General features: G+C 39.0%; 3 protein-coding genes across 3 annotated transcripts; all 3 read left to right on the forward strand.

The window, feature by feature from the left end:
* LOC111673672 (extracellular calcium-sensing receptor-like) lies at positions 1–2,873 on the forward strand. The gene is made up of 5 exons (XM_087169960.1): positions 1–283; positions 443–1,255; positions 1,338–1,565; positions 1,716–1,839; positions 1,954–2,873. Exons 1-5 carry the CDS (start codon positions 29–31, stop codon positions 2,871–2,873), a joined length of 2,340 nt encoding a protein of 779 aa, XP_087026086.1. The 5' UTR covers positions 1–28.
* A 4,911-nt stretch (positions 2,874–7,784) lies between these two features.
* On the forward strand, positions 7,785–10,893 carry LOC111673671 (extracellular calcium-sensing receptor-like). The gene is made up of 5 exons (XM_087169959.1): positions 7,785–8,067; positions 8,253–9,065; positions 9,185–9,412; positions 9,630–9,753; positions 9,843–10,893. The coding sequence occupies exons 1-5, from the start codon at positions 7,813–7,815 to the stop codon at positions 10,754–10,756; spliced, it is 2,334 nt and encodes a 777-aa protein (XP_087026085.1). The 5' UTR covers positions 7,785–7,812; the 3' UTR covers positions 10,757–10,893.
* A 2,515-nt stretch (positions 10,894–13,408) lies between these two features.
* LOC111673679 (extracellular calcium-sensing receptor-like) lies at positions 13,409–14,829 on the forward strand. The gene is made up of 2 exons (XM_023431515.2): positions 13,409–13,466; positions 13,567–14,829. Exons 1-2 carry the CDS (start codon positions 13,409–13,411, stop codon positions 14,235–14,237), a joined length of 729 nt encoding a protein of 242 aa, XP_023287283.2. The 3' UTR covers positions 14,238–14,829.
* The last annotated feature ends 1,719 nt before the right edge of the window (positions 14,830–16,548 follow it).

Genomic DNA, 16,548 nt, shown 5'->3' on the forward strand with positions numbered 1-16,548 from the left:
CTTAAGAGAATTCAAATTTGCTCAAACAATGATCTTTGCCATAAATGAGATCAACAATAATCCTGAAATGCTGCCTAATGTTAAACTTGGCTACAAGATTTATGATAACTGTGGAACTATGGACATACTGAGAGCGGCACTGGCATTGGTGAGTGGACTAAAAGGAGAAATCAGAGATGACAACTGCACTAAAGCTGAGACAGTACAAACCATCTTGGGACATTCAGGATCAAGACCAACTATTGCATTTGAACAGGTTGTTGGAAGGTTTCATATACCTGTGGTAAGTAAAAGAAGAAAAGCAAATGAAGTTAGTGTGAGGTGTTATTTATTATTGTGTTGGCCTCATATACTTACAGTATATTACTCTGTTCTGAAAAATCATTACTATTGGATGAATTTAAAGGTGATTATGCTTGACTGTTTGTATATTTCATTGCAGATTAGCCATTTTGCCACCTGTGCCTGTCTGAGCAACAAGAAAGAGTATCCCACTTTCTTCAGAACGATTCCCAGTGACTACTACCAGAGCAAAGCCTTGGCAAAGCTGGTCAGGCACTTTGGTTGGACCTGGATTGGGGCTATAGCTGTAAATAATAAATACGGCCTCAATGGCGTAGCTGCATTTGTCCAAGGTGCACAAGAAAATGGAGTGTGCATTGAGTATTCTGAAGCATTTTCATCATCAGATCCACCTGATAGACTACAGAGAATAATAGAGATCATTAAGCATGGCACCTCCAAAGTTATCTTGGCTTTTATGTCTCACAGAGAAATTAAGTTGCTCTCAACAGCACTGTACAAACAGAATGTTACAGGACTGCAGTGGGTTGGCAGTGATGCCTGGATCACAGATCACTCTCTGACTGACAGCGAGGGACACAGCATCCTGGTGGGTTCACTAGGCTTCACTGTCAGCCGGGCTCAGATCCCCGGGCTGGAGGAGCACCTGAGGGAGCTCCTCCCCTCACAGTTCCCTGACAGTCAGTTTGTCAGAGATTTCTGGGAAAACACGTTCGACTGCTCTCTGAATGAAACTGCAAACACACAAAGAAAGCCTTGCAGTGGTTTTGAGAGCTTACAAAATGTTGAATCACAGTTCACTGATGTGTCTGAGCTGAGATTCACTAACAATGTGTACAAGTCAGTTTATGCAGTGGCTCATGCTCTTGACAACCTGATCAAATGTGAGGATGGTAAAGGGCCCTTTTCAACCGGGGGCTGTGCTGATATCAAACACATTCAACCATGGCAGGTGAGGAACCATCAGTCAAGTGTGACAGTGAGTGTGACAAGCAGGAATCTGTCATTTAATCTCTGTACAACTTCCTAACTAGGTTCTGCAATATCTCAGCACTGTGAATTTCACCACTGGGGAAGGGGAGAGAGTCTATTTTGACAAAAATGGAGACTCACCAGCAAGATATGAACTTGTTAATTTACAAATGACCAACAAAGGAACAATGGATGGAATAACAGTTGGCATTTATGATGCCTCTTTTCCAGAGAGTCATCAGTTTATAATGAATAACATCCCAGTTGTCTGGGGAAATGGCCTGACTGAGGTAAGGCAGAGACCGAAGTCTAGACTTAACTGTTCACTGATTTATTGAAAACTGCTTAATGTGAATGTTGGGTTTTATATTTCTGATGTGTATTAAACTTTACATATAGTACAAATTGTATACGAATTGTGTTTATGAATTATGTAGGAGGTGCCTGTGTCAGTCTGCAGTGAGAGCTGTTTGCAAGGAACTCATAAGGTCCTCCAGAAAGGAAGGCCAGTCTGCTGTTATGATTGCATACCCTGTCCAGCAGGCGAGATCAGTAATTTAACAGGTAAATAGACAGAATGCCAGTATTTAATCTGCTGTTTGAAAACAGAAAACCAGTGCATGCAGTTTAACATCCATTTAATAATCACATTTCTCTATATTGTTTTTCATTTTGCAGATTCAATACACTGTATGAAATGTCCACCTGAATACTGGTCCAACAGCCAAAGAGATGCCTGCATCCCCAAAGCAATAGAATTCTTGGTATATGATGAAATCCTGGGGATGCTTTTAGCATTATTTTCATTGCTGGGAGTTTTTGTGACTATGATCACAACACTAGTCTTCTACTGCCACAAAGAAACCCCACTAGTACGAGCCAACAACTCTGAGCTGAGCTTCCTGCTGCTCTTCTCCTTGACCCTGTGTTTCCTGTGTTCTCTGACCTTCATCGGCCGGCCCTCTGAGTGGTCCTGCATGCTGCGACACACTGCGTTCGGCATCACCTTTGTCCTCTGTATTTCTTGTGTTCTGGGGAAAACTATAGTAGTGTTAATGGCCTTCAGGGCTACACTTCCAGGCAGTAATGTAATGAAGTGGTTTGGGCCTGCACAGCAGAGACTCAGTGTTCTGGCTTTCACTCTCATACAGGTTTTAATTTGTATTCTTTGGCTGACAATTAGCCCGCCATTTCCCTTCAAAAATCTGTTGCTCTATCAGGATAGAATTATCTTAGAATGTGATCTTGGCTCAGCTGTAGGCTTCTGGGCTGTGTTGGGGTATATAGGACTCCTGGCTGTGCTATGCTTCATCCTTGCTTTTCTGGCTCGAAAGCTGCCTGATAATTTCAATGAAGCCAAATTCATCACCTTCAGCATGTTGATATTCTGTGCAGTCTGGATCACCTTCATCCCAGCGTATGTCAGCTCTCCTGGGAAGTTCACTGTGGCTGTGGAGATATTTGCTATTCTGGCCTCCAGCTATGGGCTGCTCTTCTGCATTTTCATGCCAAAATGCTTTATAATTCTGTTTAGGCCTGAGCAGAACACTAAGAAACACATAATGGGAAAGACATTTAATAATGATATACATCATTAAACATTCTTAGTTCATTTTTAAAGTAATTCTTTCTCTATTGCTGCAGTGTTCTTCATGTGACCAAATCTGTGCTATTATTATTTGTTTTGTTGAATAAATCTTTAAACATATTCAAATGGTTCTGTTATTATTCAGACATTTATACTGCATCTAAAGTCAGAGTTAGAAATTCTGAGAAAATTGTTCATATATAGCCTACATATTCTGACACTATAACAATGAGTAAAATAATTCCCTATATCATGAAAGTGATATAGAAAGCCACCGGCACTAACAGCAGCAATATATATTTTAAGTTAGTTTTTTCTGTAGCAGCAGTAGCATCAGCAGTTTGGTATAATAAAAGAAACCAGAAACTGAAACACACAAATTCTGGAACTACTATGCAAGTAGCATTTTCAGTTGGAGATCTGGACTCATGCTTAATATTACAGCCTGCTAACAGTGCAATTTTATTTAACCAATGAAAACCTTATACCTACCAGTGCAAACAAATTATGAAGAAACATGTATTGCCTTCAAAGGAGGCAAAAATAGAAGTTGCACGTTTGTAAGCACTCACAGCACATTTCATATAAGTTGCCTGAGATTTGACTGAATTTCTTGTTTGAAACCTTTGGCAATTTTGAAGAGCAAAAATCATCAAAATCAACAGTATTGACAGTATTACAAGAAAAAGAATTGTGTTTTTAAGGCAAGCACATCAATGGTAAGCCACGTTTTGGCTTACCATTGATGTGCTTGCCTTAAAAACACTTATTGCAGCGCCCCCTAGAAGTCCAAATTTTGATTGACTGTGATGGAGGAATGTTTTTAAAAGTTTGACAACATTTGTGAGACTTGGTCTGAAGATCATCTCTGCCCACTTTGGTAAAAAAATTTGTCTGAGGATTAGCAAAAATGCACATTTACATAAAATCCAATATGGCAGAAATTGACATCATAAGGTTCACTGAACCTGGCTTGATCCAAGGGATCCAGCGGTATCTCCTTTTTGAAAATACAGTTCAAAAGTTACATGGGTGAGCACGCCTGCCGCCTGCCACCTGTTGGTGGTGCTAAAGGGCGTGAGGCACAGACATGAAACTTGGTGGAAAGCATGAGGGGAGTGTCCTAGTGTGCCAAATTTTAAAAAGTTTTTACCATACAGTTCTAGGGGCTACCATTAACTGCCATAGACCTTGGCATAAGACGAAAAATAAGATGAAGAATAAAAGACAGAAACACACCCGGTGCCTATGCACAAAATCAGGGGCCTTAAAACCTCAACTTTTTGTTGAAAAAAAGTTGTGTTGGGGCACCACGGTGGCTCACCTGGTAAAGCGCATAATATTTATGCTCAGTCTTTTCCGCAGCGCCCTGGGTTCAATTCTAACTCAGGCCTTTTGCTGCATGTCATCCCCTTGCTCTTCTCTAACTTTACTGTCTCTCTCTTACTGTCTCTATTGCAATAAAGCCAAAAATAGAGAAATAAAGTCTTGGACCTTCAGCCACCCCTTCGAAGGATGTGGCCCCTTATTTGGGACAAAGCTAGTGTGTCTGCACTGAGATTTGTGAGCGTATTACAAAGAGGAATATTTCAGCAGTCTCCTGATTTGCCATACATCACCTCTCATCACCTGTCACCAAAATTGCCAAAATATCACAGATATTTGTGTCAGCCATTTTGTGACATCCATAACTGCAATTTTCAGTTTTCTGCATCCAAAGGGAATCTGAAAAGTTAAACAATAGTTGATAGAGGGGAAGTGAAGGGAAAGAAAATGATTACAAGCTTCATGTTCTTTTTATTTCTTAAAGATGATGAAAAGATGTGCATGTTGGGCTTAATAATAAATGGGTTGGTGATTTTGAATATGATACAAGGTAACCGGTGGTTAGTGTGCAGGGTTTACCATAATCTAATACCACTTTTAGCTGTGTTACCAAAACCGATACAAAAATGTCAGCCACTAAAATATCATCCCATTCAGAACAAATATTTATGAAGAATTGTTTGACAACTGTGTAACTGAGAGACTTTATGTTAGCACTAGTAAAATATAGTTCTGATAAGGGTCACAAAAGCACAAGGCCTGCAGTCAACACCCAGATTTCCCCTGGCAGTCATATTGAAAAATATTTGTGCTGACAGTGTTTCTCTCAAGTTCAGATAGTTAAACTACACAATGATGCAACACAACAGAAAAGGTTACATGTTTACACAAAAACAACACTGACACTGACAGAACAAGATAGATAAGTCCCCACCTGTTGTGCACATGACTTTATTACCCAGTGGCTTGACTCCAGTGGGAAAACTGGCACAGGGCCCCTTAACGCAGACACAACAGATTGTTTCAACAGGAACAACAGGTGGCATGTTGCTTCAAGCTGAAAAAAACAGGGTCTTTACTAATCAACACCTTTGTCACAACATGTAAATGTTAAATTTAAATCAATTAAGAGTTTGTTTTGATCTCTCTCTACCTTCCTCGTTATTTTTTTCTTAGCTCTAACCCCAGGTCGACTGTACCATGCCACTGATTGCCTAATTAGCAATCTAAACTAATGTTGTAACTTCAAATGTTTGACAAAGTATAATTAAAAACAGGGTGAAAATTCATTAAAATGTAAGCACTATTATATAATATTATGATAGCTATTGTTTCTGATTATTCTTCAGTTGGACAGCCATCTCCTGTCCGGTGTTCTTCAGTGTGTGTGTTAATATCCAGTTGCTGTCCATAAAGACTTAGTTCCAAACATTACGCAATATTATAAAGTGCAAATCAAATAATTTCATAGCCCCAACAAATCCATCACACCATGTGTCCTGTTTTTTCTGATTGCTCAGATACAGTGTGCCAGGTCTACATGACACCACATAAGGAACACTCGGACATTTTTTGTTTTGGATTCAATTTAGATTTTTCATTGATCACAAACAAGAAATAACTAAACTACTGAGTGTTATACTTTTTGTTTTTTTGCTTTCAACCTTTATTAATTCAGGGTAGTTTCACTCAGAGACAACTTCTCTTTTCATGATAAAATTACAATTACGACATAGACATTACAAACACTCAGAACTGGAAGCAGCCCAGTACAACCACAGTCTGATCTGCTTGCCATGGACATTAGTCTTGCCCCATGGCACCACATTGATGGAGGGTTAAATCTGTGTGGCACTTTTTCCACCCTGATTTTAATCCTACTTGTCACAAGTTTGCTTCTCTACCCTTCAGGCCATCACTGCCCTCATCTTGACATACTTGTGAAACTCTCATGAAGACCAAACCCACAAAACTTTTGAAAATGTTGAAATAATGTTTAATATGCATCTACATCTGGGTTGGCTTCAGAACACAAACATTGATATACTAGATAATCACGGCGAACAGTAGACGTGTTCCATGTATCATTTTGTTTTTCATTCAAATGATTTCAATTTTTCCATGAGAAACTAATAAAAAATACAATATAAAGAAATCATGACCTAACTTTCTTTGAAATTGAAATATCCTGCTGAAGTATTGTAACAACCAATAGAAAACATGACCTCCTGTCACAGAGCGAAAAATGGATTTCAGCTGTAGTTACTGATAACAAATATTGTTCAACTCACTGCATCCCATATATTTTAATTGACAAATATGTGGGATCCCCTGTTAGGGACCAAGCAGTGAGGCAACAAGAACACAGGAATTGCTGTTGAAAAACCAGAAGTTGTATTTACCCGAATATTACAAAACAAGAGTATAATGATTAGGCCTATAAAAAAGGTCACATAACTATACTCAAGATAACCACTAAACAACATGTTAAATGAACAAACTGACCCAACACAATGAGACATGAGGGAACATATATAGTGGCTTGGCCAAACCAAAATGGACTCTAACTATAACTTAGCACTAAGCAAAGCTAACTTTTAAGTATATTTTTTTGGGCTTTTTATGCCTTTAATGGACAGCACAGTGGAGAGTGACAGGAAACAGAGAGAGGGGGAATGACATGCAGTGAAAGGCCATCCGATACGGGATTCAAACCGGGGCCAACTGCAGCGAGGACTGTAGCCTCTACACATGGGGCGCCTGCTTAAACCACTACGCTACACGACGCCCCAAGCAAAGCTAACTTAACCCAAAATCCCCCCATGATGTTTGGGTGTGGTTGACTGCAAATAAAAATAACCTGTATTAATAACTAATAGAGGTGAATAAGGATTTAAATGATATTACCCTGTGTGGTTGTTCTCTTGTGTGACTGTGGCCATCACATTTCCATAAAAATATTAAAAAAAAAAAAAAAATATTGAGAAAAATGTAAACATTAAAACATATCTGTTTAAGAGTTTTGAATACAAAACTAACACCTTAGATAGTCTAAAGTAACAACAAAGAAATAAGACACATAAAAAGAAATATATTCTGTGAGTATGCCCAGTGTATTCGATAACTGTACACGCCACACCTCTTTTTCTTTTTCAGTGGGGACTCCCTAAAACAGCAGGTCCATGGATGTGAGCGTGGACAAGAACTAGATTAAACATGCATATGCAGGGTATAAAGAGTGCAATGGGTGACAGAGCTCACAAGGCCAGCCTGCAGAGCGTAGCAATGCCATTGCTGAAGCTGGTCCTCCTGCTTCTTCTGATCAGGAGGGTGACTCCTGTGTGCCGGCTGCAGGGAAGGGGACAACCACCTGAGCTGAGCAAGGCTGGAGACTTCATCTTAGGTGGCATTTTCACCTTTCGCACTGGGTACAGAGGCAAGGTGCCCACGTTTCAATCATTACCCAATCCTCCAACATGCCTGCAGTAAGTATGTGATTATGTGGTTTTACTTTGATTTTGTTCAATTATGTGCTTTTTTTAAATAATTTGTGCAAATTAATTAATTTCATATACTTTTTTTTTTCTAGCATCAATGTAAGAGAATTCAAATTTGCCCAGACCATGATCTTTGCAATTGAGGAAATAAATCAAAATCCTGCAATTCTCACAAACCACAAGCTTGGCTACAAGATATACAATTCCTGTGGAATGACAAACATTATGAAGTCTGCTATAGATTTAGCCACTGGGCAGAGGGAGATCGTAGACGAGAAAAACTGTACAAAGGCTGATACTGCCCAGGCTGTACTAGGCCACTCTGGCTCCGCACCCACGATGGCATTTGCTCGGATTATAGGAAGATTTCAGATACCAGTGGTGAATATTTTACTTTTGTTCCACATTTACATAAGTAGTCCACATGAGTATTTTTCTATTTGATTTCAAAGAGCTTCTCTATTAACTTGTCTTATAATATAGTAATAATTACTTAATTTGGGCTATTTCTTGACGATTAATGTGTAATAAACAAATATCTGTTTTGTTAAACTTCTTTGCCACAGCTCAGCCACTTTGCAACCTGTGCATGCCTGAGTGACAGAGAGGAGTTTCCATCCTTCTTCCGAACCATTCCTAGTGATCTCCACCAGAGCAGAGCCTTGGCCAAACTGGTCAAGCTCTTTGGCTGGACCTGGGTTGGGGCAATAAGTAATAAAAATGACTATGGCATCAACGGGATCGCCACATTTATACAAGCTGCACTGGAAGAGGGAGTGTGCATTGAGTATTACCAGGCATTTGAGCAAACAGGTCCTCTTCGTGAGTTAACAAAAGTAGTTGAAACTGTGAAGTACTCCACTTCTAAAGTCATTGTGGCCTTCATGTCCCACAGAGAGGTTAATGTTCTGGCGACTGAGTTGTACAGACAGAACGTTACAGGACTGCAGTGGGTTGGCAGTGATGCCTGGATCACAGATCACTCTCTGACTGACAGCGAGGGACACAGCATCCTGGTGGGCTCCCTGGGCTTCGCTGTCAGCCGAGCTCACATCCCGGGGCTGGAGGAGCACCTGAGGCTGCTCCACCCCTCACAGTTCCCTGACAGTCCGTTTGTCAGAGATTTCTGGGAGGACACATTCGACTGCTCTCTGAGTGACACCAGGGACGCACAGAGAAAGTCATGCAGCGGCTTTGAGAGTTTACAGGATGCAAAATCGTATTTTACAGATGTTTCAGAGCTGAGATTCACAAACAATGTGTACAAGTCAGTTTATGCAGTGGCTCATGCTCTCCACAATCTGTTCACATGTGAGGAGAAGAAGGGCCCTTTTTATAATGGGAGCTGTGCTGATACCGAACACATTCAACCATGGCAGGTGAGATATTTAAAGAAAAAAAGGGGGTTTATATCCCATAAAACTCAGTTGTAAATTTAAACTGTACAAGATTACAAAGAAAAAAGGCGATCTGCTTTCCTCTCTCCTCTTCTCTACAGGTGCTACATTATTTACAGAATGTCAACTTCACAACAAATCAGGGGGAGAGAGTGACTTTTGATCAGAATGGAGATTCACCTGCAAGATATGAGCTCATAAATTTACAACATGTAACTTCAGGGACAATGCAAGTTGCCACAGTCGGTGTCTATGATGCCACTCTGCCCCGTGAACGTCAATTTACAATGAATGGCATGAAAATAGTTTGGGGTGGAGAAGGTCATACGGTACATGTTCACATTGCTTTGTTCTCACATTTCTGGGTTGTCAGTCACAGTGCCATACTGCATAATATTTCATAATCTACTCGAATAAAATGTGAGGGGAAAAATAATTTCAGTTAATGTCTCTAAATGAAATTTAATTGACATATGAACACCAGTAAAATGAAAAACTGTACACACTGTAGGTCACATACAACTCCTTCACATATTCATGCAGCAGGTGCCTGTGTCAGTGTGCAGTGAGAGTTGCCCCCAAGGAAAACGCAAAGTCCTGCAGAAAGGGAAACCTGTTTGCTGTTATGACTGCATACCGTGTGCAGACGGAGAAATCAGCAACATCACAGGTTTGATTTAGAAACACATACATTTTGCATGTTAAAGTACAAAAATTACCAAAAGATCTAATCATCTTCATTGTCTTTTTCCAAAACAGACTCTATGGAGTGCCTCAAATGTCCCATTGATTATTGGCCAAATACCAGAGGAGACACATGCATCTTGAAGGAAGTTGAATTTCTGTCCTATGCAGAGATCATGGGGATCATTTTAACATTCTTTTGTTTGATGGGAGCAGTTTTGACAACCATGATAGCATTAGTGTTCTTCCACTTCCAGGAAACTCCTATTGTCAGGGCCAACAACTCTGAGCTGAGCTTCCTGCTGCTCTTCTCCTTGACCCTGTGTTTCCTGTGTTCTCTGACCTTCATCGGCCGGCCCTCTGAGTGGTCCTGCATGCTGCGACACACTGCGTTCGGTATCACCTTTGTGCTCTGTATCTCTTGTATTCTTGGGAAAACTATAGTGGTGTTGATGGCCTTCAGAGCTACACTTCCAGGCAGTAATATGATGAAGTGGTTTGGGCCTGCACAGCAGAGACTCAGCGTTGTGGCTTTCACTCTCATACAGGTTTTAATTTGTATACTTTGGCTGACTATCAACCCTCCATTTCCCTTCAAAAATATGAGCCACTATAAGGAGAAGATTATACTCGAGTGTGCTTTAGGCTCAGCTGTAGGCTTCTGGGCTGTGTTGGGATACATAGGGCTCTTAGCTATGTTATGTTTTGTGCTCGCTTTTCTGGCTCGAAAGCTGCCTGACAATTTCAATGAAGCTAAATTTATCACCTTCAGCATGTTGATATTCTGTGCAGTCTGGATCACCTTCATCCCAGCGTATGTCAGCTCTCCTGGGAAGTTCACTGTGGCTGTGGAGATATTTGCTATTCTGGCCTCCAGCTATGGAACGCTGTTTTGTATTTTTTTGCCCAAATGTTATGTTATTTTACTGAGACCAGAACGAAATACCAAAAAGCATGTAATGAGCAAAACGAAAGAGATTCAATATTAACTTTACATTTATATGATTCCTTTCCCTTTAAATGTTCCCTATTTTTTGTATTAGTTATTAAATACCATGTGTCTATTAAAGTTCTGAAGTCATGTTTTGTTTCCATTATGTCAAGGAACCTACCACTCTGAAATACTATAATACCCAATATTAAAAATGTTGTATATTATATGTATTCAATAATCAATGTATGATCTCAATTTGCATTGCATATTTATTTGAGAATTCCTGAACTGTTTCTATCCTTATTAAATCAGTTTGTCAGGAAAATAAAGTTTTCTGTACCTTTTGACTGTCTCACTTTGGCTAATTTCTGCCGCCATACCTCTTAGCATTTATTCTATCTTCCAATAGCTACTTCCGACATGATGATGCACCATGCCACAAAGTAAAAGTCATTTCAAACTGGCTTCATGACCATGACAATGAGTTCAGTGAACTTGGCCTCCCCACTCACCAGATTTGAATCCAGTACAAACACCTTTGGGATGTGGTAGAACGGGAGATTGGCGACGCGAATGTGTGGCTGACCAATCTGCAGAAACGAAGTGATGCAGTCATGTCAACAAGGCACAGAAACTCCAAGGAAAGTTTCAAACAAGCTGTGAAATCAATTCAGTGAAGAACTGAGGCTGTTTTGGAAGCAAAGGGAGGCCAACGTGTTCAATGAGGGTATATGCTTGGTGATTACTGTATTTTTGACTTACATGACTTACATGACAGTAAAATACATGATTTCTTTCAAAGTTATTCAATACTTATTTGCACTGAACAGTTATACACACACACTCACTATTTAGTGCTGGTTTACGGAATCAGCTGTACAAACCTAAAGGCCTTAATAAGCCATGTAAACAGTAATAATTGATAATCAATGGAAACGGGGCTCATGGGTATTCTTGTCAGATTTATTCTGCATGCTTGACATCCTTCAGGTCTTACACAAACAAAAAAATTTGCATGGACCTCTGAGAATGGCCCACTAAGTTGCCTCCTACACCTGGGAAGTATAAAACACATCCTTCCAAGAAACGTGACCGTGCCAAAGGCGAAGCTCTGAGATGACAACAGTCACATTTGTCTTCTTAACACTGTTCACTTGGATGGTGTCCTCTGGCTCATGGCTCAGCCGGGACCAGTGTACTGAGCTCAGTCAGTATGGGCATGATGCAGAGACTAAGGGCTTCAGCTCAAATGCATCATATAAAAATGCTATTATTCATGGCAAAACAAAACTGACACTGACACGTGGAAGGTGAGTGAATTGTTTGTAAATTATGGTGTTTTACCTTTTCCCCATTTCCTCCACTTGAATGTTACTGATTAACTTGCCTTTTTTTTGTCAAGGATACCCCCAGTGTGGTTTACCACAGATTCAGCAGCAATTAGCTTGTAATTTAATGATTTCCTCAGCAGGGACCCTGCCTGAATTACATGGGGGCCTAAACACCATATTGATAGACCCCTCAAAAGACAATTAGACGATCTCTTGAGGAGCTTTTATGAGGCCATTGCAATTTGAAGTCATCTTACTGTAATTATAGGCAAAAATATCAGTCGCACCACTGGGTTCTTATACTTTTCATGTTGCATTGTTAGATTTGAAGACGTTGTTTTACCAGCATTTCACATTGAAATGTCAGTTTAGCTAATGTACAGCTTATAATGGTGAGCAGTTGGGAAAAACTACATTGTATGACAGTAATCCGGTGTTATGAATATGTCACAGTTTGCTTAACAATGTAATCGTGCCCTGGTATTTATAACTTTTTTTCTGTCCTGTTTAGATCTTATGAAATGCGTGCAGCCTCAGAGAGGATTTTAACGCAGGACAGGATCAGAGACTGTATTCTCTTTCCTCATGTGCCTTTGAACTTAATGTTCTTTAATGGTTGTGTGGACCCTTTTGAAAGCATGAAGGAGACTATGAATGGAGAGGAGCAAAACAAGTCTGTCTGCAAATGTAAAATTCAGCAGTTGCTGGTGCATTTCTGCTTCAGGACCAGCTGTAGGCCTAATCTACTTACAACACATGTGAGCAGTAGTCATATTCACCATGCATGTGAAATTGAATCTGAATTTAGTGCAGTGCACTCAGCAATTTTTGCCATTTTTGTGTAGAAAGTCTATTTCTGTTCATGCCAATTTATTATGAAATGTATTAATGAGTCTGTAAATTTCTTCATACAGATGAAGACTGGTTATCACAGCACATATTTGAACTACAGAAGTATCTGTCCTTCATCTGTTCTCCTGAAATATGCAGCACACTGCTCTCACGTCATTGTTCTAGTGGACCACTGGGAAACAATGGATTGTATCTGCATCTGTAAGATACACAACCTTAAGGTTGAACTTCTGCGAGGTGTTTTGTACAGAGAAGTTGATCCTGCATTTCCAGAATCCCTTATCTTCATACTGTCTGAGAGCCAAGTGAGTCTGATGTCCTCTGAAGAGCCAAGAGAGGCTTACATTAGGATCTGTGCACAATGCATTATGGATAAAATCTCACTGTATTAAATACTTCGATATAATTATATTAATATATTGTGATGTAGTACATCTGTCGGAAATTCACTTGAGAACCCCTTTACAGATAAAACAACAAGGTAGGAATGTCTATTTGGCTAATGCTAATTTTTATATCATCAGATGCCGTCAAAGTACTATGCAAAACAGCGTCCAAGAGAAGCATTTCCAACACAAGCAGGTAACATAAAAAAGCAACACAGATGTGTCCTTCAGTACAAAAAGAGCGTACTTAAACTTTTTTTTTCCTGCTGATGGCATCAAATTCACTGTCTACACAGGCGGGGTGGAGAGTGTGCAGCCTGACACCAGAAGATGGGCTGGAAGATTTTTTCTGGCAGCGGTGCTACTGCTTGGAATCTACATGACGAGAATAAAAATATCACAGCACAATGTAAGACCTGCTCATGACAGTAACTCCACGATGGTGATGTTGTTTACCCTGACATTGCAATGCTTTTCACCATTACTCACTGTGCACCAGACCTCTGATTGGTCCAACATTGCTGTTGGGATCTCTTGTGTGGTCTACCTCTCTTGTGCTCTGGGTAGAACTGTACATGTGTTACTTGCCTGCAGGGCTGCTCATACTGTCATGAAGGTGTTTCATCCGACATATCAGCAATTTAGGGCTCTGCCTTTTACCGTGTTGTTTCTCTGGCTGACTTTCAGTCCTCCTTTACCAAATAAGAACATGGAACACTGGTTTGAAGACATACTTGTTGAGGGTAGTGTCGGATCATCACTAAGATCTTGGGCTGTGTTAGGGCAGATAGATCTACTGGCTGCTTTGTACTTCCTGTTTGTCTCACTTCCTGCTTTGCTACAATCCATCCTGACTAAAGTAAATGTTTTGAGTGTCCTCTTACATGTGCAAATGGTAACTTCACTGCAGAATTCAAGGGTACCAACAAAGTATGTACTGGTTATCAAGATCAACAGGTTAATTTAAAGTTACCTTTCAAGCATCTTTCTTTACCATCAAAGCTGTCATACCATATGCAAATTTGAATATGAAGTGAAAAAATGTTGATTGAAAAAAAATCTAAAATATAATCCGTCAATGTCACCCCCACCCCCCTTTTTTTTGTTCCTTGTGATATTAAACATCTAAGCTCCCTGCTTTAATAACCCAGTTTCTTTAAACTTATTTAAAAGTCCTTATCAAATATAAAAGACAAATGAAATAGGAAGCAGAAATATAAATGTGTACCAGTCCCATTAACATCCTCAGTGGCTGAGGTGATGGTACTCTTTATGAATAATTTATTCATTTTTTCTGACACAAAATAGCAGGCAATGATTGAAGTTCATGACAGTTTGATACAGGATGTATTAAGCATCTGTAGCTATGTTTTCATCAGCTCTGCTACATGTTTACACATATTATGCCTGCAAAGAACACTTGTACAAAGTTCTTTATAAGATTATTCAAATTTTTGTTAAATAAATGTCTCCTGTGTGTTCATTTAGGGTCATCTCTTATCATGGTGTGGTAATGTAAAACTTGACAGTAAGCACGCTGTGGGTGACTGTATGTGAAAGTGAAATTTCAAATTCAATTCAAATGTTTGGAAATTCATATAGAATTCTTATATCCCACTAAAACATTAAATCAATGTACACCAGACCCAATTCAACTATGTAAATAAATAAAAAAGAAGATAGTCACTTCTAGGCTCCCCTATAATGCTGAGAATTAGCTTTTATCATGCAAAGGAAAGCTGTTCCACAGTGCTTCTTTGTTTGACATTATGGTTGCAGGAAATTAGATTTGTGACAACTTTGTTTGTCACAAGTGTTTAAAAGCCTTATTAAAACTATTTAGTACTATATGATCAATGTTTTTTTCCTGTGATTAATTACAATCCCTTAATAAAACAATCTTTTACAAGTTGTAAATTTGAACTTTAATGATTAAGTTTAAAAAACTGATTCAGATTGAATGTGTAGATCGATTCGCTTTTACTCTCTATGTCATCAAACAATGACTAAGTGTCTGCATAGATGAGTTGATGTGTCTTTCAATTGCGTTACACCTTACAATGCATTCTCTCTTGTAGCTTAAATATTTGTGATTGAAGTTAAACAATTGAATTTTCTGTTCTGTTTATGTGCATTAATTAAATCAGCCCCCTTTAATTAAGACAAACATGGGACCAATTAATTAAGTGTAAAGCAGTTGCTGCTGTTACATCTCTGTGTTTGACACACTAGCTGCATGATGATAAAAGTGAACCATATTTAAATTAGCAGTTACAAATTAGAAATTATAATGAAGAGGAGGAGAATGAATGGAATAGATAAAAAATAAGAAATAAAAGCCCTGGCCTTAGATTAGGCAAATTTTTTAATTGTTTTTTCAACCATTTTAAAATTTAAATAATAATAGAAAATGAATAATTAATTATAACAATTAATTATGTTTTTATTTAATTGTAATCTACCACTGCAGACCCCATGCATACTGACAACAAACTTATGAAAAACTTAATGTCTTTAATGTCACCATACCTGAAAGGAGCTGTTTGTCATCATGAGATATGACGGCTGTTATGGTGGTTGTTATATTTACAAGCGGAACAGATTCACCCTGTGTTTCAAGTTTATTGGTTAACTTTTACAATGAATCAACCCTGTAGTAGATCATGTCTTTGTCAAGCTTATAATGACACAGACTGAAAGGTTTGGACAAAGTTTGTGATGTATTAAACTACATGAACACAACAACAACAAAGACAAAATGGTTCAGTGGACTAGTAGAGTGGATGTGTTATTAACATATGAAAAGCAGATAGGTACATTAGAATCACTACAGTGTATGTGAAATAACAAAATCAAGTGTGACCAGGACACAAGGCAGTCATGGATTCACTGTAGTTGCTTATACAATGTCATGTCAATGGAAAGTCGTGTATTGTTAGTTGCAGAATTCTTATTTAAGTACATCTGACTCATTATAGATCATTTCTTCCAGCAGTTCTGTGTCTGTCTTGTTGGAATGTCTTTTCATCAGCTAGTCATAGCAATGAAAGTGATTACCTACAATTATCTACCCTAAAAGTGAAGCATGACCAATAGCAATATTCTTCTGAATATTATGTATTGCATGATAATGATAATGCATGAGACTTGCTCTTGAATCGTGTTTCAAGAGCTATTTTACATCAAGAGATGCAGGGAAACTTTGGAAAACTCACATACTTATGGCAGCTGTGAGTGTGACATCCAGTGATCAAAGGATTGGCTAATCGATCCCCAGT

The sequence above is a fragment of the Seriola lalandi genome, unplaced genomic scaffold, assembly GCF_002814215.2.
Source record: "Seriola lalandi dorsalis isolate HSWRI2012SDOR001 ecotype SW California unplaced genomic scaffold, Sedor1 jcf7180002054924, whole genome shotgun sequence".
In the NCBI taxonomy this organism is placed as follows: domain Eukaryota; kingdom Metazoa; phylum Chordata; class Actinopteri; order Carangiformes; family Carangidae; genus Seriola; species Seriola lalandi.

Bases quoted from the DNA above. Each gene is read 5' to 3' on its own strand.
- LOC111673672 (XM_087169960.1), top strand. From the start codon at position 29: ATGATCTTTGCCATAAATGAGATCAACAATAATCCTGAAATGCTGCCT. The intron at 284-442 runs GTAAGTAAAAGA...ATTTCATTGCAG, and splicing joins GAAGGTTTCATATACCTGTG to ATTAGCCATTTTGCCACCTG. The intron at 1,566-1,715 runs GTAAGGCAGAGA...ATTATGTAGGAG, and splicing joins GGGGAAATGGCCTGACTGAG to GTGCCTGTGTCAGTCTGCAG.
- LOC111673671 (XM_087169959.1), top strand. From the start codon at position 7,813: ATGATCTTTGCAATTGAGGAAATAAATCAAAATCCTGCAATTCTCACA. The intron at 9,413-9,629 runs GTACATGTTCAC...TTCATGCAGCAG, and splicing joins GGGGTGGAGAAGGTCATACG to GTGCCTGTGTCAGTGTGCAG. The intron at 9,754-9,842 runs GTTTGATTTAGA...TTTCCAAAACAG, and splicing joins AGAAATCAGCAACATCACAG to ACTCTATGGAGTGCCTCAAA.
- LOC111673679 (XM_023431515.2), top strand. From the start codon at position 13,409: ATGCCGTCAAAGTACTATGCAAAACAGCGTCCAAGAGAAGCATTTCCA. The intron at 13,467-13,566 runs GTAACATAAAAA...CTGTCTACACAG, and splicing joins AGCATTTCCAACACAAGCAG to GCGGGGTGGAGAGTGTGCAG.